Genomic DNA, 27,116 nt, shown 5'->3' on the forward strand with positions numbered 1-27,116 from the left:
GCCAGAAGACTAGACCCCCCGACACTGAAGAGAGAGATACCAAGCAAAGTGGCCTGTAATGTCCTTTCCAACTCTAACCATTCTGGCCCTGAGACTCTGACTTGCAGTGTTTGTGACGGCTTGCTTGCCTTTCCCTCGTTGCTCTCTACCCCACTGCCTCCTCTTTTACTGTCCCCTACATCATTCGGTTCACAAGACAAAGGCAGCAGACCGGTCCAGGGTCTCCTCCACAGAGTGTCATAAAAGCAAACAAAAAGATAGAAGTCAAATCCATTCTACTTGGAATACATGTCTACTGGCAGACTTTGCTTCTTCCTCCCTCACTCATCTGTTCCTTCTTCCTTATCTGTCCTGCTCTTTTCTACCTGTCTCAGTCTTCCCACACCCTCTTCTTCTACTGCCTTTAATTTTTTCCCCTTTCTCTTCATCTATTTTCCAACCTCCCCCATGTCTGTTTTCCTTTTCAACCAGAAACACTCAAATTGGACCTTTCCTGGGGATCCTGCTGTGCAAGGATCAGTAACTTGACTGATAACTCGGAAGGGGTGGGTGGGTAGAAATTTCTTTTCCAGCCCTCTCATTTAGGTGAGGAAGTACAGAGAGCTCTGGGGAAACCTCACTTTGAAGGGAGACATCAGTGAATTCAGAAGAAGAAACCTGGGGACTGGAAGGAAGATGAATCCAGTAAGAGTTCTGAGAGCGATGAAGTCTGCTGATCCCGCTCTTCATACCTTGCATAGTCCCAAAATGTGAGCCATGCCTGAGGTTTTTAACTTAAATGGTAGATTCATTTGATCTGTGATAGACAAGGCTTCAATGTCAGATCACTAACATTTGAAAAGCTAACAGTGAAGACCATTTGGTGAGAATTTACATCATTTTGCTGTGCTATTGATAAAAATCATCCTATTAAAAATGTAGCTGGGTTTTAGAACACTACAAACAAAATATATATTGGCAATATATATTTATCAGACTAAATAGGAGACGTAAAGTAAAAATCATACCCTGGGTTTCAAATCATAGTGCCAAAGTGAAGTATCTGGCCTGCTAAATAGTTCTCATGGGAGATTTGGCAAACTCTGGTTTTATGTAACATAACCTAGCATAATGACCACATCATTATTATTAGTTACATGTGTGCTACACCAATATACAAACAAGCTTGAGCAAATAAAATAAAAAAGCTTGCTTAAATAAACAGAAAGGCAGGTGCACTCTATCATACCTTGCAGGAGTTTCAAAACGTAGGATGTCCTGAACAACAGCGAGCATGTATTTATTCATTTCTTTGGGAAGCTCCCCAATAGAGAGCAGAATGTTTTTGACTTCCATGTAGGACGGATTGTTATTTAAAATGATAGTGGCTGCAGTTGTGCGTACAGTCTTTTCATGAACTTTACGATTCTGGTGGTATATCCTGTTCAAAGTCTTCTTTACCTGTTCAAAAATGTCCAAACATAGTGCACATCTAGATGTTTTAAATTGGTATTGTGAGGACTAGTTTGTGCTCTAAAAAAATATGTGTGTGTTCTTATATTTTCCAAGGTTCTTTACAATTAGTTTGGGGCCAAAATTCTGGCCAATGGGCCATGAACAGAATTGCTGTGGGTAACTTCTTGTGGGACCAAGACGCTTAAGAGCTGCTTCTCCCTCTCTTTTTACTACAACGGTAGTAAACTTAGAGCCACATTTCCCATTACCTACATGAGGCATGGCATGAATGGGAAACAAATTTCTAAAAAGCTGAGATTTTTTTAAGCTCACTTGTTATTGCAGCATATCATGATGTTACCTAACTAATAATGATTTTTAAAGAGAATACTGCCACATGTCAATGGGGCTCTGGGGAGAGTAGGCTATATTAAGTGATATTTCCTTCCATGAAGTCCTTCATGGTCTTCCTTTACCCTTTTTTTTATTAATAAATCTGATTTTTAGGGCACTTTTAGGCTCACAGCAAAACTGAGCTGAAAGTACAGAGAGTTCCTATATGTCCCTTGCTTCCAGACTCCCCCCTGCCCAACACACATGCAACCTCCCCCTCTAGCAACATCCTGCAGCACAGTGGTACATTTGTTACATTTGATAAACCTATACTGACACACCATTGTCACCCAAAGTCCACAGGCTACATTGGGGAATGCTTTTAACAAAATATTGACACCAAAGAAAATCTGCCAAAATAATTTCTGGGGACTGGAAGGACTGGAATTTTGTTGGCTACTAGCCTCGCCTAACAATATGTGGTATGGGGGGTTCTGACCTAGGCATTTATAAGCAGTCCTTTCAATTCCACTTCCCTCTTCTCTTTTCTATCTCCCCCAAATGTTGGCCTTGTTCTCGAGTATATAGAAGTTAAATAACTCACCTGAGCACAAACAACTGGGAAAAAAATAGACAGAATTTATATGTAGGTCTGTCTCAAAAGCCCTGACCCTCGCCATGATGCTTTGCAGCCCACCAACTTTGACACAAAAGTAGTGGGAAGGTGCTCAGCTGCAAACTGGAAATATTCTCAGCAGGCAGCTTATCTTGAGATTTATAAACTTTTCTGCTCTAACAGAAGTTTAACTTAGATGGCTTCCTGAAAATGTAGCTATAGGAAACAACACACATAATACTTAAGCCAGGATATTTCAGTGTTAAAAAATTTAAGAGCATCTTAAAGCTTACGGAAGTAAAGGTATTTCTGTAAAGAATTTGTTTCTTAAAATAAGAGGATGTGCTTCAATATTTTGCTTCGGGATATAGGACATTATCTATTCAAATGTAAGGCTGCTTCAGAATAGCCTTAAATTCAATTTAAGAGTTATTTCTAAACAGGAAAGAGAGATGGTTCATTTGGGGAAAAAAATAGGGTGACTTCAGAGAACTTTGCATTTAACTCAAGTTTAGACATGCTTCTTTTCCTTTTGTGAATGTTGCAAATACTCTTGGGGCACTTACCTCATCAGTTATGAAATGCACATCGTATCTCTGGAGAGTGGTGGTAGCGAGGTGGCTGACAGGCCCTTCTGCCTCTGCATATTTCAGAAGGAGTGGGATGCCTTCCGGAAGCAGAGCATTCTTCAGTGCCAGCAGGTACATCATGGTGTCCTCTTTTTTCTCTGTTCTTTCAAGTCCTCCCAGGATTAACTTCTTGGCTTCTATCACTGCCTAAAAGAATCACATACTACCTCAGACATACATATAATAAGACATTAAATAAGGCTTGGACAATACTGGCTTCACTGTTGGGGCCAAGAAAACAACCTAAATTCTTAGAAAGTTTTGCAGTGGTTGACTGACTGAGATACACAATGAAAATGAACAAGTATACTTGATAAAGGTGTGCTTTTTCAAAAATCCATATATAAACATATTCTTAAGGAACAATGAGTGCAATTAATAAGATACATTTTCTTTTGAACACATTCTGAATGTATAAAATTATTTTTAAAATTATCTTGTAATTGATTACTCATTGAACTGCCCACTCGTTGAATTTCTAAAGCAAAAATTAGATGGCACCTTTGTGACACCACACACTTTTTCTTAAGTAACAATTTGATGAAAGTACTTAGACCTTGACCATACGGTTTGTTCTAAATGTTTAAATTTGGAATCAAGTGCTTGTTTCCGCTTAAATCCAAATTTGATTAATGCTGCCATACAGTTCAGGAAATATTTCTTAAATGCCTTCTATGTGACAGATATTTTGATAGGTACTTTTCAAATATGCTCTTTAATCAAAAAGGCCCCCTTTTCTGGCATAGAATAAAAAAAGATTTGAGCATAAGTTAACAGTTTAATGGAAAAGCAAATTATAAAATAGGGACACCTGGATTCTGGTCTTTGCTACTACATCTTTTTAGGGGCTTCAGTTTCATCTTCAAAGATTCCTAAGATCTGATTCATTTATAGGATTTGCAAATTCTGAAATTAGGCAGCAGGTACACACACACACACACACACACACACACACACACATATACACATAGTAGGGAGAGAGAGAGAGAGAGAGAGAGAGAGAGAAAGATAGGAGTGGGGGAAGATATAAAAGGTCTCCAATAGAAGGAAAGATACTAAATTTCATCGGTAACCAGAGAAATGCCATTTTACAACTATCAGACTGATTAAAAGATTCAGAAATTTGATAATATACTTTCCCACTGAGGCGATGGGGAAATAGGCATTCTCATGCATTATTGGTGAAAACATAAAATGGTACAATTCCTAAAGAAGATAATTTGGCAAAAGCTGACATGTCTGCATTTTGTTCCAGCAACCCTAGCCCTGAGGTTCCATCTCCAACAGTAAGAAAAAATATGCCTAAGATTATTCATCTCAGCATTATTTGTAATTGTAAAATGGCAGAAATCACCTCGTGACCATATGCAAGAGATGCTTGAATACACTGGTATATAGTACCAGTATATATATAGTGTATATAGAATGCTGTATTTTATGAAAGAAAAAAGAAACAAAAATATGTGTGTACATCTGCTTACTGTCGCAAGAAGAAACACAGGAAGGAGAAACCAAAAACTAAGGACATCAAGTATGTGGAGGAGGCAGATGAGAATGGGTAGAAGGGCTAGGAAAGGAAATAGGATCCCTTTGAGAATGCTTTTAAAAGGTAGTTTTGACTTTTGAACCATGTTATTATTTCACATATTCAAGAAATAAAATTAAATCAACAAGGATGGAAGATTGCCAAAATTGAATTCAAACAGAAACAAACATAAGTGTATATCAAACTGTTAACATCATTAAACAGAAGAGAATAACAAAGACTTGATGCAAGAGACTTCTGAATATAGAGCTCTGGCTGTACCCATTTAGTGGATTATATTCTAAGAACAAAAAGAACTGTGATGGTCTTAAACTTTATTTAGTCTGACTTTTGTAGCAATACTGGTATAGCAATTCCCAAACTATTTCATGTGTGTTATAGGAATGAGCAAATGAATCAATATATTGATGTTCTTGAACATCAAGGTTCTCGCTGTAGAAGGAAGACAAACATATGGAATGGAAGGAAAGAAGCTTGTCGCATTGGGTTGGAATTAAAGATAGCAGTATGAGCTCGCCACATAATAAATATATATATTTTGTCCACCATAAGGGCCTAGATGTAATAGCACTCAAGTAATGTGAAGTAAAAGGGATTAAGGGATAAAATGCCAGATGTCTCCAACCCACTCTCACCTGGTTCAGTCAAAATACAAATAAAATGAGATACTAGAAATATGCAAGATGTTAAAAATTGGCAAACCTAGGTGAAGGATACATAGAGTTTCAAGGAATTATGCTATTTTTACCACTTTTCTGAAGGTTTGAATTTTTTCAAATACAAATTTGAGGAAAAATGAAATTAAGGTGGAAGGAGGTCAAAATGTAGGCAAAAAACTAATAAGAAAAAGAAATAGGAGGCTTTGTATTCAGTGAGTAAACTTGTCTGGCTGTCACAGGGCAGATGAGAGTTTTCACATTAGTAAATGCTGAAAAACTTCAGCAAATGACAGGATAGCAGATAACTTCGGGGCAGTAAAAGTATTGTATGTCCTTTAGATACCCTAAATTTTTCCTGAGAGGCAAGATAGATAGATAGATAGATAGATAGATAGACAGATAGATATTTCATCACAGAAAGTTGAAAAGCAAACGTCAACATTTACAACAGTCCATCACGTGGCTAATTATCTTCAAAGATACATTTTTTAAAAAGTTGCCCCAAAACATTAACAACTTGAATGACAGTGGTAGTGGATAGTTTTAAGCTACCTATAAGATAACTTTTAAGATTTGATGAGAACTTGGCTATCCCATTTTCAGGAAAACTTTACCTTTAATCCTTTGGTTTCCTTCTCATGCTACATTCTATTCTCTCCCAAGGTTGCAGCCACTCTGTTCCTGGCCCTAACTCCTCTTCTGGGCTGCAGGGCGCTATGGCCATCTGTCTTTTGGACATCTCAACTTGGCAGCCCAGAGGATTTCAGACTTAAACATGGCCAAATCCATAGTTCCACCTTCCTCCCACCCCCAAACTAAGTTCTATAAACTGTTTAAGTGGATAACATCACCACACCTAGTATCCTACCCTGGAAGCATATTAGTCACCCAACTTCTTAGCCTCTTTCATACTCCCCCCCCCCTCCCTAGCCCATCAGTCACTGTGTAGTATTAACTCTATCTCCTTAATGACTCTTGAATCTGTCTCATTCTCTCAACCCTACTGCTTCTCTGTTAATTCAGACCTTTACTAATTATTGCCCATTTGTTGCAAATGTTTCCAATCAGTTCTCACTGGCTCTAATCTGGTCAACAGCCAGTCCATACACTCTGTTTCTTTACAAATAAAAAAATATCTGAGCATCTCATTCATCTGCCTAAAAACTAACTGTTTTCCTCTCCTTCTACGGAATGAAGGCCAGACTTGTGAGCTTCTCATTAATAAAGATCCAACTTCTTTTCTCTTTTCTCTCTTCCCTTCTTTCTTGCAGCTATACTCTCACCTATCTGACTCACAAATATGAATATTGTGCTCCAGCTCCACAGAATTTCTCACTGCTCTCAGCATACCAGACCTATTTTGACTTTGGACCTTTTCATGCATTGTTGTATTTCTCCTACAATGTCCTTCATTCCATACTATCATCTCTTTACCTAAAAAATTCTTCTAGACTAAGCTCAAATATCCCTATTTTGGTGAAACCTTCCCCAGTACCTTCAAACAGAATAGTTTGCTATATGTCCTGTATTCTCAGAGCACTTTGCTTTATTTCAATATGATTTTTGTTTGTATTTGATACATGGACTGGGAGTTTTTTGAGGATGGTTTTTTAATGCATTTTTATCTTATGCATTTTATGCATCTTTATATTAAAGGATTAATATACCTAGCACAAAGTAGATGCTCATTAAATATTGCTGAATGGATATTTTCATATATGAGTTTTGTCTTTAGCCAAAATATTTGACATATGATTACTGAAATAAATTGGCTACTCAAATAATTATGGAAATTGAAAAATATGAGAAGTCATATGACTTTGATGTCATAGAAATAGTACAAATTTGATCTCTGCCAGAACTCACTAGGATGATATTCAAACATTTTCATTGCCATTTCTTTTTTTAGTGTTCTTTTTCATACTTAGTTTACATTCTAGTTATGGGTTGCCTCTTTCAGCACTATTTCAAGAATGTTCTCCCTGTTATTTTTAAGGGCAAGCACTCAGCAGGAAAAATAATATAGTGGTGTCCTTTTTGAGAGAGAAGAAAAATGCTGACTAGAAGCTGGCTGTGTAATAAATGTGGGCCAGAAAAAAAAAAGACTTTTTATATATTCAGTATCTTTAACTTATTTGCATTATAGAAAGATAGGCTTTGTTGGATATTAATCCATTTGGGTTTCCTATATCTAGTTAAGCTTACAAAATGAGTTTTTGGTTTTTTATGAGAAAAATGTTAAAATTGATAGTCCACTCAAGCAAATGGAGAAGCTTCGAGCAAATGAAATTAAAAACAAAATGTAAAGTTCTGTGTAATCAGAAATTCCCTCCATCAAAACTCAAAACTGCAAACCACACTTCTTACAAAGTTCTTCTCAGGGCGCCTCAGTTGGTTAAACACCTGACTCTTGGTCTGCTCAGTTCATGATCTCAGGGTTGGGAGATCTAGCCTTGCATAGGAAACTGAGCTCGGTGAAGAGTCTGCTTGAGATTCTTTCTCCTCCCTTTGCACCCCCTGCTCATGCTTTCTTTCTCTCTAAAATAAATAAATAAACCTTAAAAAATCTTCTCCTCTAGGAGATAGTCCTAGAGTCTAATATTTTTCTTAAAAAAATGAAATAGAAGGAAAAATGAATAACTGAATTATAAAGTATGTTAGATGACAATAATTGCTAGGAAATAGGGAAAGTGGAGTAGGGTAAGGGAGATTAGGAGTGCCAATGATAGGCAGCTCAGTGTGTATGACATAAAATGATCTGGAACTATATAATACATGAGATTGGATTTGCACTTACTTTGAGTTTGCAACCTTCATTCTGACACAGCTTCCTGACGAGGGCCCCAATGATGATCATAACAGTTTCTCTGATGTCATTGCTCCCAAAGGAACCTTTGAACTTACTCTATTAGCCAAACAGAGATAAAAGAGATTATCAAAACATTTAAACATTTCCAATGGACATTTTAAGAAATGTTTTTTAAGAAACAAAATAACCAATGTCTAAGAAAAATGTTTTTATGTTCCTAGATAGCAAATTCAAAATTTTGATTTGGGGACACTTAAAAATTCACTTTCTAACTTTGAATTAAAGAGTTATTAGAATCTCTCCTTTCCAGATCTCCTTAACATAGGTCTATGAACTTCTGAGAGGTTTATGGATTGGGCTCACTGTGTCAGTGAACCAAAAAAAAAAAAAATCCGTAAAATTTTGCATATGGGTAAAGAGAAGCTTCATTGCTTTTATCAGGTTCTCAAATGGTTTCATTTTCCAAAAATATTATGAGTTATTCCATTAGTTCATAAGGGGATAAGTGCACATTTTGTTTTTTAACTCTTGAACCCAAGAGAAGTCTAGCTTTTATTTCCAATATAAATTTTTTATATTGGAAGATTGTATCTCTTCAATGCATTGTATATTCAATGCCAGTAAAGACTTTTGAAATCAAAACAAATCCTCAAAAAATCAATTGTTGAGAATAATCAAGATTCACTTCCTCTGAAATTTTGTTCTATGTTATATTGTATGATAGGTGAATATAATCTTTTTAATTTTCTTACAGTTTATGTTATTTTAAAGGAATTGCAAAGAAGACACTGTGAAATAGTTTACTACAGTTAAGATTAATGAATAAGATAATAATCTAATTACTGCTTAGACTCTTAATGAACTTTTTAGCAGCTGAGAGCCTTTATTTTTCCCAGTGTTCATTTGACTTACAATGAGGGCTCTCAGGAGTTCTTCATCAGGATGGGAGGCAAATCCACAGGCATAGAGAAACCTTTCCTGGAGGACAATGCTACTGTCACTTTTGAAATCCAAAAAGTCCAAAATGGCATCTAATGAGTCTGAAGTCTGAGCAGAGGTGACGGCATCTACCAGTTGAGGTCTAAGAAAAAGGGAGTCATGGATATCAATGTTTAGTCCACTTAGGAATTATTTAAATCTCTAATATTCACAGACTCTCCATTGATTTGAGTTTCCTAAAGAAGTGAAATTTTTTTATATAAACAAAAGAAAAATGAATAACTTCCTCAAAAAGAGCTCCCTACTTTATTTTAAACCTCTCCTTTAATGCTTCTCTCTGTAACTCAACATATACTTAGAATATACAAACTAATTTTCCTGTAATAGCCTAAGCCAAACATAACTTGGAAATTTATATGCCAAAATTATACACATAAAATTATAAATTAGGTTCAAATTCTTTTCTGTATGAGTAATACATCAGATTTATGGTCTCAAATGTTGATTCTCTTTCTCTAATTAGCTTTGCAAATGTACACATTTCTCAAATGCCTAATTTAACTCAGGCGGTATTACTTAAAGAAAAGATGGGAAATCCTTTTAACTTTAATTTATATCCAAGAGAGAAGATTTTGTTCATTTTTTTTCTAAAAATAAAAAGTACCATGGTATATAGTTCAATGTTCAACCATAATGACTATGTGTGGACAGAGTAGCGCTCCTATAGGCAAGTTCATTTCTAATTATATATACCAGTCATTAGGAATCTAGTTGGGTCTGGGATGGTAAAATTTCTGAAACTAGTTGTCGTACTAATGAATATATTATGTATGTAAGTTTATTCCGCATTGTATAAACACACTATACATGTGGTTAGTGCTTTATACTTAAAAAAAGGGATATGCTTGCACTATATCATTTTGTTCCTAGCAAAAACCTAGTGAATGAAGAAACTGAGAGAGAATACTTACTAGGTACCTATTATGCAAGTACTGCACCAGAAATTTTAGGTGTGCAACTTCTCTTTTACCTTCATTTCTTTGTCTATAAGATAGGGCTAAAAATAGTGGTTACCTTAGTATTGTTGGGAGGAATAGATTACATAATCTATGTAGAGCACTTAGAATAGTGCTGGACACGTGGTAAACACTCAATAAATATATATTGTTATTAATACAATTACTTCATTTAATCCACGAAACATCTCTGTCAGTTTAATACTAATATTTCCCCTTATTTATGAGGAAAGAGACTCAGAGATGTTCAAGGCCCCATAGCTGTTAAGTGTATAGCTGGGGTTGGAACTCAGGTTTTTCTGACTCTGGTATCCATGATCTTTTAAATATATTGGTGTTTCCCAAAGTGTTTTTTTCCGTGTGATTCTAGCTCTATGAAATGTTGTAAGGAAAGGGCTCTTCAAGGTTATTTAAGCCTAGCATATGTTTAAGGAAACTTATACATAATAATTTACGACTAAAGATGTTGAAAATTTCTGCAGCCAAGAAAACTATTTGATTTGGTTTCACCCAGCATTTTTCCAACTCAGTTGCTCACAGATTTCTTTCCTCTTGGCATACTGTTAAAATTCTTCAAATTACAGGATACACACAATGGACACTTTGGGAAATATTACATTCCACCATCCTGCCTTTCACTATGCTATAATAATTAGAAGGAATTATTCTCTGTATTTTACAGATGTTGAAAGTGAGGCTTGCAGAGGCTAAATGTAAAAATTTGCCCAAAGGATGGACGCTGTTGGAGGTCAAAATTAAAAACCAGGCCTTCCAGGGGCGCCTGGGTGGCTCAGTTGGTTAGGTATTAACTCTTGATTTCAGCTCAGTTCATGATCTCAGAGTCCTGGGAATGAGCCCTGTTTAGGGCTCCCTGCCCAGTGGGGAATGTGCTTGAGATTCTCTCCCTCTGCCCCTCCCCCTGCTCTCTCTCTCTCTCTCTCTCTCTCAAATAAATAAATCTTAAAAAAAAAAAAAACCAAGTCTTCTAATTTTAGTTCATCCCAGTATCCTTTCTATTACATTATACTACGTGTGGGTTGCATATTATATGGTACAATATTACATAAATGCAAGTATCCCCTGCTTTTCCAAAGTTTATGTTAGGCTACTTTGCTTTTACAAAAGACCTACATTAGTACCTGTTTTTGCTAACTAAAAGAGATCTGAAGAAGATTTTCACTTTTACAAAAAAAGGGGGGGTAGTTAAAAGTAAAATAGTATTCAATGTGCTTTGCAGCAAGCCTGTTATAGAGGCAGCCATGCACCGTGAGCAGGAAGAGTGGTTCCACCAAGCCTCTTCCCAAGAAACTATACTCAGGATCTCAGCATCAGGCCACCATAGCTTAGAACTGTGTCTATGAGCATCTGGGCTTTATCTCAATGTATTCTGTGTATGCATTTGCAAGATGTGTCCTAAGGTATCAGAAAAACCTGAGAGGTTATTATTTTTTTTTTTTTTGGTTTGAAAATACTCAAAAATTCTCCACGTAAATTAATGACAATTCTTTGCTTTAAACTATTTTAGGTTATAAAAGGTTTCATAGGGAGGTTCTACTTTTGGGTAGCAGGAGAAACCTGTAATCTGATTTAGGAAATACATCATGAAATAATCCAAATAATTTCTATCTTAAGGCTTTTAGGACACAAATAAGGTTAAAGTTTAATGCAATCTCCATTCTAAACTAATGGCCAATTTTTAAACTTTTCTTGTCAGTACCCTTGCCTTTTCTATAAAGACAAATCTCTCTACAAATATATTTCAAAGTTTTATGATTAAAACAGGAGTCTGAGAATTTCTGACTTGTGTATCTTTCAACTTCTAGTTCAAATATTTATTTTTGAAGAGGCCAACCAACTCTGGTTAGTCATATGGAATTCCTATCAATTTTTTAAAATGTCCTCAAAGCAAGTAAATAACAAATAGAATAAAGAATAAACAGACTTTTTGAAAAAAAGCTAAATTCTTTTCTTTGTAGAATTGAGTCCTTTGAACTCAGTGACTACTGCTACTGCTACTGTGTGTGTGTGTGTGTGTGTGTATAAGTTGGCCAATTTCCATTATTTACTATGGTAATGGCTAGTTTTGGCTGTTAAATTAATTGAACCATCTTCAGTATCATTGGGGTAATTAGTATCATACAGGTGAATTTATATTTACAAATCTTTATTATAGACAAAAAAAACACTTGTATTTACAAAGTAAATTTGAGAATTAAGTCAACTATCTTTACTATGTATGTCAATGAATCACACTTCCACCAAACATTCAAATAATGTTCAGATTTCTTTTTTTCTAGATTCTCTTTGACTATATACCTTAGTTCTCAATTTTCTGAATAAAAAAAATGGCTTCAATGGGTATGGTCACTGGATCTTTAATAAAATCATAGTTGGATCAATTGGGTAATGGGCATTAAGGAGGGCACATGATATGAGGAGCATTGGGTATTATATGCAACTGATAAATTATTGAATATTATATCTGAAACAAAAGATCTACTATATACTGGTAATTAAATTTAAAATAAAAAAAGAAGTCATACCCCTTTTTTTTTGTTTTTATAATCAACTTTGGAATATTTTCAAATGTAAATTAATAGGTCCAAACACAGGGGGGAGGACATGCATCCATGTCAGGATGAAGTCCTACCCCCTCCTTATCTACTTGCCAATGTGGACCTAATTTAAACTCATAGACACTCAAAAAATGTTCATTCTGAGTCACTGCTAAAACCTTTTGTTGGCACATTTCTGGGCAAGTAATGGTTAAATTACTGTATTGTGGCATAGCTGTTTGATGAAAATGCAAAACAATGCAGTAATTAATTTGGAAGTTGGCCAGTTGATTAAAAAGGATCTTTCTTGCTTAAAAAGAAACCAATAACCTGGAAATGCTTGTCTACAGACAACCCCACACAAGATTTGGGAACTTACAATACTTCCTTGTTTTCAGCCTTTAGGATTTGGAGGATCTCTTCTCTTTTTGCAGTCCTGAGGTGCTGAATGAAGGCCAGGAAGTTTCTGGCAGCCTCAGCCTTGGAGAGGTTGTCAGGCTGCAGGTGTTTTCTGATGGACTGCCAGTGCTCCGCGAGCTGCAAAGAAACACTGCTGCAGGCTCACATGCCATTTGTGTGCCTCTGGGCATCCACATTGAAAAGGGATGTTATCCCCAGAAATAAATGTTTCCTTGTAACTGAAAGCAGAAGCTTTTTTGTATCTTACCTCAATATACCTGATTGTCACTTGCCCCTCTCACATTTCTGTGACTCTCAGAGACAAATATAGAGGCCTGCTGACCCTGTGTGCAAGTCCTCTGCGGGAGGACCACTTTTGTCTATTAGTACTTAGCTCCAAAGAACTCAGGCTCCTGGGCCAATAAGGTCATTACATAGTTACACCAAGGGAATTATATCTAAGGCCAGGCTTTGACTACCATCTTGCAACTATGCAGAATTTTCCTTAACAGCAGGATATGTTGGAGGGGGAAAAAATTAAAACTGCTAAATTATTGTGCCAGTTTTCTTGTGTAATAGGACCTCGCTGAAAATCAGTCTCTGTAATAACTGAACTCCCAAGTCTATCTCTTTATTTTATTGTTTTTATAAAGTTCAATGTTTAATTATGCTGAGGTCTGAACTGTTCATTACTTATATGTTGAGTAGTATCTAGATAAAGGTAATTCTCATACTATTGTTATTCTCTTGTGGTTTTAACAATAATAAGTAAATAATTCTAATTGGTGACATTCTGGCTTTGAAATAAGCTAAGTAACTGATTTTTCATAGTTTACCACTTTTCCCCTAGTTGTAAATAATGTGTTTAATCCCATTAGTGACCTCCAGCTCTCTTATTCTGGAATAATCAGCATGCTACCAATATTTAAATTACTCCTTCTAATAAGCAATAGACATATATTTCTCTTTTTAAAATCTATCTTGGTTATCTAAACTTAAGAGGATATTCCAAAGCAAAACTCCAGCTATCCTTAAATAAATATCTACTGGGTCATTTCTGAGGACAGAGAGCACACCAGTGTGAATTCAGATTTTCTTTTCTTTAAAGGGTTGCAATGATGACAATGTACTGAAATTGGAAAAGCAATTCCTCAAAGACATCATCCTTCCTACAACAAGGAAGAAGTAATTATCAAAAATCTAAAATGGTTTATAATATTTAATAACCATGGGGAGAGAAATAAGTAGCTCACAGCATTATAAAAGATGACTGGTTTCATCAGCCACTTTCTTAAATAATTTCCACCTTCATAGCACACATTAGAAAAATTACTGAAATATAAACTGATATATGGAAGAAAAACAAATAAAAAAATAAGATTTAAGAATGATAATTCTTCTTCCTTTTTGTTTTTTCCCTTAGTTCAATTTTGATAAATTTGAGAAATTAGCAAGGAACTAATGTCTTATACTTTAAGCAAACTATATATTAGTACTTGATAACTCTACTTCTCTGAACACCAATCATATCCAAGGGAATGGCATCTTCCGGTAGCTACCAACAGAGCATGAAGCCACGGGTTTGCTCTCCTGACAAGAGGTTAAGTATTAGGAAATGTTAGACAGAAAATTTCTGTCTGTGGGCATCCTCACAGGTGACTTAGGCAATAAATGAAATTTCTCTTTGTTGGATTGAAAATGTTAACGATGATCAATACTTTGCCTTGGAGATGTGCTATCTCATTTCTGGCCACAATTGTAGGGGAGTTTGGGGTGTGGTAAAGAAGTGTTTTCTAATTTAGTAGAGAGCTTGGTATCCTTTTTTTTGTTCTCACAGCAATACTCGGAACACTGAGCTCAGAGCTCAGTAAAATATTAACCTGAGGACTCACTGCTACTCAGCGGCAGAACTTTCAGGATTCAGATCCCTGTCCATGCTCTTGACACTATATGCTTTCCTCTAATTTCATTAAGCCCTCTATCCCCTCCTGCATACTATTCAGAAGCTGCCCTTAAGTCATAACATTTTAAATTTGGGATGAGTGGATGGTAATTATTTGTTAATCATTGTTGGATTACACATCATCTCGGGTGCATATTGTTAAGTGCTGATGCCATTATAATTCAGTGGTGGTTGGTAGCTCTTTATAAACTTTTTTTGAAAGAATTGACTGAAGCTTCCATTGGAGACAAAAGGAAAATAGAATTTTAAGCCATGATTATGCCCCTATCTGACCAGTTATTCACACTTACAGAAGGGCATCCTTTACACTCGCTCTGGAAGTTCTGTCCCATAATGGGAAGGGCTCTGTACTCTGAATTAACTGCTTTAATTATAGCTGCAACCTGCTTTCCAGGCATCAGTCTTGGGCCTGCTTCAGTGGTCTTCAGCTCTAATTTCTGCCTGTACAACCAAGGAAAAGAAATATCACATTAACAGCTTTCTTTTGAATGAACAAGCTACTGATTGTCATTCTTCTGGCAAACCAGATACTAATTTATTCATGCTACGTAGGTCCGTGTCTTTCAAACTGCAAATCTCAGTAACAGAAACCTCAAGATAATTATGAAATCTTTCTGGAGCAACAAATTTACTCAAAGGTTTGAAAAATTGAGTCTGGATTTAACAGAATACAGGGAAGAAAACTTGCCCAGATGCTGAGCAAGATATGTGATGTTACTACTTCTGAATTTAGCCCTGCTTTCTGAAAATGATGTCATCAATACAACCACACATCACTTATTAACTAAGACAATTAAGAAATCTTATTTACTAAATATTGTTTCAATGATATTTTTGCCTATTGTGCTCTTTCAGAATCTTGTCTCTTTCCCATCAAGAGGTAGAGTCTGTATCCCTATCCTTGATCCTGGGCAGGACTCTGTGACTTCCCCAACTAAGAGAGGGACAATGGAAGTGACACTACATGACTTCTAAGGCCAAATCTTAAAAGGAAATTCAGCCTTCATCTGGAATGCCAGAAGTGCATGTCCCTTCAGAGCCTTGAGCTGCTATGTACAAAGTCTGGCTCCTAAAGCCGCCATTTTGAGAGGCCACATGTTGATAAAGAGGCTCATGTTTGTGAGCCTCAGTAGTTTGAGTTTTTCCAGTCCAGATAATAAATAGATGAAGAAATAACCTTTGAACCAGCTCTGGTCGGTGACTACAACTACAGAACAGACCCGACAAGGCATGCCTTGCTGAGCCAAGGCAAGATACAGAATTCTGAGAGAGAATAATAAAATGACTGCTGCTTTTTGCACCACTAAATTGGGAGTGTTTTGCTGTAGGACAATGGAACCTGACAGACCTGGTAAGTAATTTAAAATATTTATTTTATATGAATATATATGAAAACAATATGGTGCAAAGTAAAATGAAAAATTCTATCCAGATGAGACTTCAAAAAATTTCAAGCATTTATGGTTTGAGGCACATCTCCAAAGACTTTGCATCCACTCTCCTCTGATATTAGAGCTACTTCAGAGAAAGTATTTGACAGAAATGGCATATGATAGAATATATTTAATGCTAGGACACTTCTATATTAAAATACAAAAACAACATATACTCTTAGATTTGAAAATTCTAGTTCTTAAGCCCATGAGGACTTCTTACTAGAGAAATTTTCTCACATTGAAACAACAGGCTTGAATATGGTTAAGTACTACAAATCAAAAATACAAAAATTCTGCCATATGACTTTACTATGGAACTTTTTATGTATTTCTTAACAACAATAACAACAAAAATTTCAAGGAGAGAACATACAAATGCCACCACTTTTCAACCTTACCATTGGAAACATCTAACAGAGAAATTAGAAAATAAACTAGAGTGAATCAGGTAGTTTGTCTTTTTTAAATGTAAATTTTATTCAATAAATGACTGGTACAATTTTAAATGAAATTCTATTAAAAAACAGCAAGTACTTAATATATGCCAGACAGTGGGATCCCTGGGTGGCTCAACAGTTGAGCACCTTGCCCTCAGCCCAGGGCATGATCCCGGAGTCCCAGAATCAAGTCCCACATCAGGTTCCCTGCATGGAGCCTGCTTTTCCCTCTGCCTTTATCTCTGCCTCTTTCTCTCTCTCTGTCTCTCATGAAAAAATAAATAAAATCTTTAAAAAATGCCATATAGTACTGTAGATGATGTTAAAAATAAAGGTGAACAAGATATAATCACAGTTTTCAAGAAGCTAATAGTCAAAATGAGGAAGCACTCTATATCTATCTATATATATTATATATAATGATATATATTATATATATATATATATATAACATACCTACATTTAACATTTGTAACATGTATATTTAGAAACCAAACATAACAATATAACAAAGAATAGGAAGGAAAATTTAAATTTCATCATTATCTTACTTTGATACTATATTGCCTGCAATGGTTGGTAGGAAATTCATCCGAAAAGCATGTATCTCTTCTGCAAACACAGCTATAACAAAGCTGTCTTCTATCTTATAGGTAGTAACAGCTGTGCCTTTTGAAGTGACACCCAAGACCTAAATAAATACATACATACATAAATACATATTTGTAGTTGTAACAATCAGCTTTTTATCTTTAAATCAAGTCAAATAGCAAACTCTTTTTTAAATCTTCAAACGAACTTCCCCTTAATACCTTCCCTTCACTGCCCAAACTTACAATATACGAAAATAAACCTTTTCATTTGATATTGTGTGAAACAATAACCTAAACTAAAAATTATAAACGTTCCCAAATTATACTGTTACCTTATTGTTCTATTATTTTAAATTAACTCTACAAAATGTAATTATTTGGATGCCTTAAAGAGAGTAATATCAACCATACCTGATTTGAGGTTGTAAATCCAGGCCTCTCTATTTTGCATGAATCCAAGGCCTTAATTTTGGTCACTTTGTCTTGATGAGCCTGGTATGTCACCTTACAATCCCCAGAGATATCTACCTAAAAAGAAAAGTAAAAATACAATGTTTGGGATTCTCACATGGACCATTTAAATTCCAGTGGGAAGTGGCCTGAAAATTGAGTTTCCTGATATTGCCATGGGGGGCTGACTTTTGACTCATTTTGCCCAGGCTGGCAAGACAGAAAGACAAGTAGAATTCAGTGTTTCCTGAAGCATATGGATTCTTTTCCATCCTCTTTTTTTCAGTCTTCCCACCATCCTCTTATTGCCCCAGTAATAATAAAGGATTTCCTACTTCTCTCTAACATCTAGTAAGAATTGGACAAATGGCCTGGTCATAATCAAAACCTCTGGTAAATGGGTAATTATGTGGGAAGACAACCTGACTTTTAATTCTGTATCTAGATGTGAATATGTGTGCGCATGAACATGTGTACACATGCTCTTTGACTAGCTGAATATAATTAGAAACCCTTAAAAACCTGTGGGATTAATTCAACTCATTATAAGTCACATTAACAATATGAGTGTGGGCAAATGTAGCCAGTATGGACTGTTTAGCTTCTCTGAGCCTTCCCTCATGTCTCGGCCAGCACCACATCTAGCCTTTATTCTAGCAAACTACCCATATTCCCTTAGCTCAGCCCTGCCATTAGATTTTCTCACCCACTCGTAGGTTGGCTGAATTCAGAAGAGGAAACTCAGACTCATTTCTGCCTTTGACTCAAAGTGTGATACTGGAGAAGCCACTTAACTTCTCTAGTCTAACCTTAGTTTCTTTGTCTGTAAGATGAAGGAGGCTGGTATAGACCACTGGTTCCCCAAACTGACAATGTCTCCAAACTATCTGAGAAAATTGTTATAATACAGATGCTCAGGTCCTGATCTACTGACAGAATCTCTGCGGTGAATCTAGGGAATCCATATCATAAATAAGGTCCCCATAGGATAGTGACGCACAGTGATGCCACTGAGAGGCTCCCCAATGTTTTCTGCATCTTTGTCATTCATTCTATAAGTATCCTTAGTATAATGGATTCTAATTTCTTTCACTCTGTATTTGAGTACAAATTGGGATAAATGGTAATTAGTTTCAAATGTAAATGAGACTTAACCACCCTACTCACCTTTTCTGAGCATTACCACAGTAGTAACTTTTTCACTCAATTTCTACAAATAGAAATCCATATGAGCAATTTTGGTAAGTAAATAATATTCTGGATCCTTAATCTTAGTAAGTACCTCATTGGTGGTTCCAGAGCTTAACTGCATCTGAAACAGACTAGCCAGGCCTCTCTTGAGATTTTCTATGGCCACTGGCTCATTTGGATATGAGTAGAACTCTTTGACCTAGTGGGGGAAAAAAAGACAAACATAAATGAAGCAAAAAGGCATTATGTATCAATAGCAGTATCTATCAGTCTGGGAGATAGAGACCTGTTACTTCAAAGCTAGGATTTCTTTTTTTGTGAAAAGAAGCTATTTAAGTTTCTAAGAAGCTAAACTCTGAGAATATGAAATTTTGGGAAATGGATAATTAAGTCTCTGAACATAATGGGCATAGCCTAGGGAAAGAAAGGGTAAACCGATTTAGACTGGGATTTCTGTGAAAGCAAGAAGGATTGCTGAAGGAAGAGAAATCAGGAATATTTTCTTTGAACATATCAATATGTTCCCTTCCTGTCACTCTGTTTGAAACAAAAATGAACCAGTGTTTAAAATAACAAAGAAATCAGTTAGTTCTTGGAAGAGATTGGCAATCATCACACTTGACACTCATAAGCTAGCACAGTCTCTAAGGATTATGATGAGCACCAAAACATGGCCATTGTGCCCATGGACAAACTTCCACAGAGGTGACTTTTGCTGGCCTTCCAGAGGATTCATGTTGACCCTGAGTATAAGGAGATAGAGAAGGTTGGAGGATTTGAGGTTGAAATTGCTATCATTGCATGGCCTGTCACAGGCACTGCTTTGACTCCCTTCAGAAGGCAGGAAATGAGGTTGAAATGAAGAGGATGACTGTGATTTGTCTGTAATAGTCAATAGCTTAGCTTTGTTTTACCCTTGCTATCTGTAGGCCCAGGGGTGATAACAATCTCTCATACCAATTTGATAATTTAGGTCATGTTTAAGAAACAAGAATAAAAATACAAAGATAATTTTCTGGAAGTTCTGCCACTCTTCACCCTGTATTAACTCCAAACACATCACATAATTTAGAAATAGAGAATGGATATAACTTCCTTGTAAAAATCCCCAAGGTCTCTGGTAATTATAGCTGAGCATTCCTACTGGAAATATCCTGAATGCCTTCTTATTCTCTCTAAAACCAACTATGATTTTTCAAGTAAAATAGAAAGTTCAGAAATTATGCAATGAATTCAGTTAATACCAAGCTCAGCAATTCAACCTATATGAAAACCCTCTCACACCTTAGAAGAGAATATTTTGCCTGAATTAGCCAAACCAGTACCTTAAATCTCTATTTTTATTTTCTACATATACTCTGCCTAGTGACAAACTTACTAGGTACTTTAGCCAGCAATCAATTTTAGTCATTATACTGAGCAAACCTATAAATGTTGGAATTGTGTTTGTCCAGGTTAAAAAGGAACTGGAATGGTGACCTCAGTGTCTGAAAATCCATGGTATCATATTCTCAAAGAAATCACTGGCAATTTCTCAGACCCAAGGCTGTTTCTGATGTTCTATTTTGTACACTGGGTCTTCTTTCCCTCTCAGAATTACAGTGTAACTTCCTTTTCAAATTTCTGGGAGTGTATCTCCAGATATCAGGACTACTAAAGGTTCATAGGTGGATTGCTTAAACCCAGGTACAGCCAGAAGGACTCTCTTACTGGTAATATGCATATGCCTATGGCCTGTGACTTTTGTGACCTGAGTTTTAAGTACTTCAGGAGGCAAAAAAAGGAGTTTTTAAGTGGTGAAAATACTTGTACAATCATCAGTATCCTCACTTTCCTTCCAGGCTATAAAATGATGCCTGGAATATTTATATCAAGTTTTACTTGAAATTTCAGGAAACCTAGTTCTTTGATTTAATTTTTGGGCTATACAAAAGATTAAACACTCTTTTATCAGTAGCCCATGCCTATGGATCAAGTTTTGCTCTTGACTGCTAGGTCTCTAAGAAAATGGTATTAGCAACTTTATTTCTTAAACAGATGGAACAATGTAAACTGGAAGACAAAAAGAGATTTTTTTTCATTCTTCTATTGGTTTTTATTGGCTCCCTAAACTAGAAAAGTGGACAAATATGTTCTCCTCACTTGTACGACTGCTATCTTTGGGGCCTAAATTCTGTTGTTTTAGTGTAGACCAATGAGATCCAAAGTGAAAACAGCTCTGGTATCCATATTAGCTAAATGTCAAAATGCTTAGAAGTAAGCAGGCTCTCATAATTAAAAAAAAAAAGTCAGAACTTTGCAGTTCAATCCATGTGGCTGTCACAGCAATAATCTTAAATTCATTATTTTGTAACAGGAATCAAATAAGTTTTATTATATTCAGGCCATAAAACTGATTTACTTCATTCAGTTCTGAAATGAACTCTGAATATCTGAAAGCACAGGACTCTTATCTGAATTCACAGTGCCCACAGCTTCTGGAAAGCAACAGTGGCACCATCTAGTTATACAAACTAAGTCTTCAAACCAAGGAAACCAAAAACAGAGGAAGATGGGTGAGCTGAGGAGAAGGAGATGCAGTGCCTCTTTTTATCAAATTTTGAGGGCCAATTTTAACTTGGAATCAGTCAGGATTCATTGTATTTTTTCCTTAGGAAAAAAAATGTTTCTATATATCCCCTTAATTAATATATTCTTTAAGAATAAGAGAAACAGCCAAAAGAAGCAAAAAGAATCCCAGCAAACAGACTAATCATTTTATTTAATCTACTTAGCTGGGGCTATGTCTCTAAATATATCTTTGATATATATCTAACTGTATAGCTAGGGAATGACACATTGGAAAGCAGACAAGTAAAGATATATCTGAACAACCGAAGGATTTCAGGGTGTCACATTTCTTATGGAGGTTCAATGTGTATAAAGGAGCCATACTGCCAGATTCAGAGAACAAATCAATACCTAGAAACAACACAAAATAAAGGGCCAACTAAGCAGCCATGAGGTTATTTTAATCAATACTGACAGTGAAAACCAAAAATGGAAATCTGGTAATTATCCAGTTAATTGGATTAGCATTTTAGGCCCAAAAAAGAATCCATGCTGTAACTGGAGGCATCTTTTGCTTGTCAGTGTTAATCAACATAACCAGGTAACTGTCATGTTTCCAACTTCACTTATGATTTGTAGACAAAACTAAAGCCATGCCCAAACATGTATGTGGGGAAGGTGAGTGGACATGGAAAAAAGATGATATACAACAAATAATGCATCTGAGTGTTTTAATGAGTTCTCGCTTATAATGTAAATATAAGAGCTTAAAACGGGGGCTCCGACAGGACAAAAAAATACATGCTGCTGAGCATCCTTGAAGTCACAGAAATTTCAGGAGGTAAAACTTAATTTGAGCCTGAGGTAGAACATATTTTTTAATAAAACTGCCAATCAGCAGCTCAGCCTTTCCTTTCATAATCCTCTCATAGTAGGCTGAAGTGATCCTTTAAATAATGATCTTTCTGACAGTGATGTGGCTGAAAATTCCACATGGCTTCTTAGTCTCCAGGGTCATATTTTTTTTTTCCAATGAGTACTTTATCATATCATTGATAGATACCACAGTGCACTTTAACCTGAGGCTATCGTAAATCATTGCAATCACAGCTCATGTAGAATTGGCATGTTGGAGTCACTGAAATAATGATGTGGCAGCTTCATCCCAGCCTTTGAACAGTGAGGGCACTGAGTCCTTTTGTGTGTGTAACAAAAGACTTTGTACTCAACTGCTATCCAAGAGGCTATAAAATGGTAGGTTGTTATTAAGATTATAAATGAAACTAATATTTTATGGGCTCAAGTGTCTTTCCACACTGGAAGGCAAGAGAGGAAAAAAATGGTATTTCATGTTTGTTGTGTCATATGAAAATCAGGTGAGTTAATAGATACATTGGAGGATAAAACAGGTCAACCAAAGAGGTGGTGCTTCCCAAATCCTTATAGCTGAAGACAATATAATGTGGAGGTTTCCAGTCTAGCCCCTGAAATCAGACCTTCTGTTTCAATCCCATCTGCACTACTTGCCAGTTGTGTGACCCTAGGCAAATTTCTTTACTGCTCTTAACTTTGGTTTCCTCATCTATTACGAGAGGATAATAAAGCAGCACCTGCTTCCCAGAGGTGTTCATGAGGATAAAAAAGATAATTCATGCAATGTCTTTGGCTTCCGGTGCACAGTAAGTGCTCAGTACAATTTAGCTATTATTAAGCAAGCAATAACCAAAGTCTTTCTCAAAGTTCAACTCATTTTAGCCCCATATACCCTTATAGATTCATTCCTTTAGTTTACATTCATTGAGTCCCTACTATGAGCAGGCATTGAATATACAGTTAAAGACACAATTGCTGCCCAATGCTGACTGCAGACAAATAAAGAGAGGATTTCAACATGCTGTGATAAACATTTGAATAGAAATAAGTCTAGGAAAGTATGGAGTTTGGGAGAATATTGGGAAAGTCTCCTGGAACACTAAGTTGGTGCAAGGCACGGTTCTGGGTGCTTTGGGGAGGAAGAGAGTAGAAGGTCATGAAGGAGAGAGGGGGGAGCTGGAATATACATAGGAATGGGAATTTTCTCTACTGAAACTCATAATCTAGCAATGAACACAAATGACCAAAAGAACAGTGATAGGGCCACAAGCAAGCTACAAGGTGTTAAGAGGGTTCTAAAGAGGAGTGGTTATTTCCAACTGGTTAGAAGGACATAAACTTTATAAAAGAAAAGGCCTGTGAGCAAACTGTTAGGCATGGTAAGTATTTTGACAAGGAGAAAAGAAGCAGCCTTGAGATGGGGATTCATATTTGGTTGTAGAAGTAACAACGCAAGAATCCCTTTTCGGTGCCTTATATAAAAATGTACATCATGATTAGCAATATATCACATGTCTGAAATTTATAATTTAATGTATTTGTTTTCACCTTTATTTGAATCTAGAAAATGTGAATCTAGAGACATTTTAGAGACATGTAGCACTTTAGCTCTGAAGATCCCTTACTGTTTTTCTCCTTTGGTACCTAAAATCGAGCTTTTATCTTTACAGATACATTTTTATGTATATCAATATAATATCTATACTTTTCAAAAGCCCACATATGTAATGCCTAGTAATTCACTGATCACAATTTTGTCTCAATTTCAAACATTTAATGACCAGTTTAATAGACTACAATCAAATCATAGTTATGCACATTCTACAGAATTCTCTGAGCAAACTTTCAAATGGATATTATAGTGTTCATTAAGTACTTTAATATATAAAATGCTTTTCAAAGTCATAGTTTTAAAATAAGCTCTAAGTGCTTCTTTGAAAAATCAACTCTACCTTAGGAATGCCATGCCCTTTAAAATGCTATGCCCTTTCAATTTTGTACATAGCCAGATACTGATATTCTCATGAGCTAATATCACTAATTCAAGTTAGATCATTTCAATCTCATAATTTGTCTACTTTCCTAAATGATGTACACAATCACCTGTGATGACCTAGTGTTTTAATACCTTTCTAATCCTTCCTAATTTAAGAAGGAATATAGCTTTTAATAATGCATCTCAATAAACAAATACTTGGTTCCACTATAAAGATTTTCATAAAAATAGGAAACAAGTGGCTAAAAACATAAGTGAATTCAATGCCTTGATTTACTTCTGAAGCATTTAATTTGCAATCTCTGCTTATTTGTTCTTGAAAAATTTCCATTTACTATGAAAGTAATGATATTATGATTACCTCAAAATAATAACTACTGAAAGGAAGAAAAATTTAAAGTAGAAGAAAAAAGATGGAACACCCCCAAAATCACTTTTACCTTTCCATGGATTAGATGAAGGAGTACAGGTCTTTGTAAAGCTTCCAAATTTTTCTTTCTTATGATTTTGGGTGGGTTTTTTCCTTTGAAAATGCTCTTCTCTCCTCTCTGCTCATTCACATTTTCAACATTTACATCTTTCATCTGGAATCATGGAAATATACCTGTTAGAAAAATTTGCTATGTCTATTTCCATCACAGTCTCTTAGAAAATAAAATGGGGTAAAGCAATAAACAGCATTGGCCATAATGTATTCTGTTGTTTTTCAATTCATGATTTATAGGACTTAGCCATTAACTTTAAAAGAATGGAGAAGGCATCCAAAAATTAGGTTTTTGAGTTAGGTAAAAATACTGATACTTAAATCTGTGAATTCAGGTTTACAATAATTATAACTGGAAAGTGGCTCTTTTTTTTTTTGTCACTATCACTCTCAATCATGTTGACTGTTGCTGTCTTCTGGGTCTCTTCACTTTCTTTACCATTTTTTGAAAGGGATTATAACCCATTATACTTCACTTATATATGCAAAATTAAAGATAAACAGTCTGATGACTGAACAAGGAAGTGCATAATGTTTTCTGCAAAGTACTTTACCATTGAGAGAAATGGCTTACAGAAGTGGATGATGAAGTTTTGATCCAACTTGGAAGACACAACAGCTATTAGAGTCATCCAAAGAAGCAAAGATCACTTGACATATGTATTACAATGACAACTCATTAGGAAGTTTATCAACAACTACTTATCAGTTACAAAGGAACAAATCTTGGTCCTGTGTACCTGTTTCACACGACCATGTGGAAGAATAACTGACTTTACTAGAGAAATCTATTGCCTTTAGACCCTTGAAAACAAATATGGAATCATTATATATTAAAACTGAAAGTTCAAGGCCTCAGTGGCCATCTAATTTAAACTCCTTTCTCAACACATAAATCTAAACTATCATAACTGACCAAATACTGCCATGCCAGACAGCACCTGGTTCTTACCTCAGGAAGAATATAGAATAGGTTCACTTCCTCATTGGTAATTCTATCTGTTATACGAAAGAATTCAGCAAAATTGAGAGCTCCCAATTTATCTCTTCTTTCAGTTAGAGTGATCTTAATTGTGTTTCACATGATATGGATTCTAGACTTCTTCTCACTCCTAGAACATCTCAAATGGATTCTAATTTAATGCAAATATTAATGTGAAATATAGAACTGGATATCATGCTATAGTTACCAACATATGCCTTCTTTTGCTTATTCAACAACTTGGAAAGACTAGATCACTTTTGATTAACAAGAACTTCTAAACTGTATATCTATTTATTTCAGTGATAGATAATAAACTAAATGGATATATAACCAAGAGCACAAAACAAGTGCTGTCCAATGATACACTTCACAAAGACATGTAATCTTTGCATCTCTGATAGAAAATACCTACAGTGATTTGGATCAGTTGGTCATCATCTCCATCAGGATTCCTCCACAGTAAGACGACGTCCACATTAGACGAAATTCGGTAGCCTACACTGTCTTGTTGTTTTCCTTTGCCCCGATCAAGAAAAACTTCAGTGGAATATGTGAGTTTGTACAGCCGGTCATTATTTAATGAGAGACCAGTTGTGTGACCTGCATAAAGATCGTGACACAGTCAAGGCTCAGTTGTAAGGTACCTGTCAGGCAAGGGACTGTACTTTCTTGCTATCAATGCATTCCTCATTTAGCAAAGCGGTGCCTAGTAGGAGCTTGGTAATATTTGCTAAATGAAAGATGGTTCTATTCTCCAACTGCTGAAATATAGACTTGAACAACAACAAAAAGAACAACTAATAAACAAATAAGCTTCCATTTCAGAAAACTTTAGTTTGTATTCCTAATTGATAATTAGATAACCTAAATATTGCCCTGGCTGATACTTCCTTTTTTTAAGGAGATATCGTATTGCTTTTAATTATATGGATATGATTTCTCTTCTCCCCCTAGCTTTATTGAGGTATATTGGATATGATTCCAAGTAAAGATTTAGCCAGGAATTGCTTTACAAAATTAATAAAAAAACATTTGTAATTAACATATCATTTCAGTGCAACAGATCAATGTTGAGGTAATTTTAAGGGTTAGAAGGCAGTTCCTTATTGGGTATTTAAAGACTATCCCCTGAAATGTAATTTGCGCTACTAATTATAATAAATATATTACAGTTTATTTAACCTTAGTAAACTTTTAGTACAAAGGTACATTTCAAGGCTACA

The 27,116-nt window shown here is 35.6% G+C and overlaps 1 protein-coding gene across 1 annotated transcript in view; it reads right to left on the bottom strand.

The window, feature by feature from the left end:
• The window catches only part of MTTP (microsomal triglyceride transfer protein), a 44,852-nt gene that overhangs the window by 12,807 nt on the left and 4,929 nt on the right, over window positions 1-27,116 (bottom strand). The window contains exons 2-12 of the mRNA XM_026015646.2: window positions 26,306-26,493; window positions 24,865-25,008; window positions 19,097-19,204; window positions 17,776-17,892; window positions 17,323-17,462; window positions 15,189-15,339; window positions 12,916-13,073; window positions 8,939-9,107; window positions 8,015-8,122; window positions 2,950-3,159; window positions 1,229-1,440 (exon numbers count right to left, since the gene is read on the bottom strand). Coding sequence (XP_025871431.2) covers window positions 1,229-1,440; window positions 2,950-3,159; window positions 8,015-8,122; window positions 8,939-9,107; window positions 12,916-13,073; window positions 15,189-15,339; window positions 17,323-17,462; window positions 17,776-17,892; window positions 19,097-19,204; window positions 24,865-25,008; window positions 26,306-26,493 — 1,705 coding nt within the window. The remainder of the gene's footprint in view (window positions 1-1,228; window positions 1,441-2,949; window positions 3,160-8,014; window positions 8,123-8,938; window positions 9,108-12,915; window positions 13,074-15,188; window positions 15,340-17,322; window positions 17,463-17,775; window positions 17,893-19,096; window positions 19,205-24,864; window positions 25,009-26,305; window positions 26,494-27,116) is intronic.

Source organism: Vulpes vulpes, chromosome 4 (assembly GCF_048418805.1).
Source record: "Vulpes vulpes isolate BD-2025 chromosome 4, VulVul3, whole genome shotgun sequence".
NCBI lineage: Eukaryota > Metazoa > Chordata > Mammalia > Carnivora > Canidae > Vulpes > Vulpes vulpes.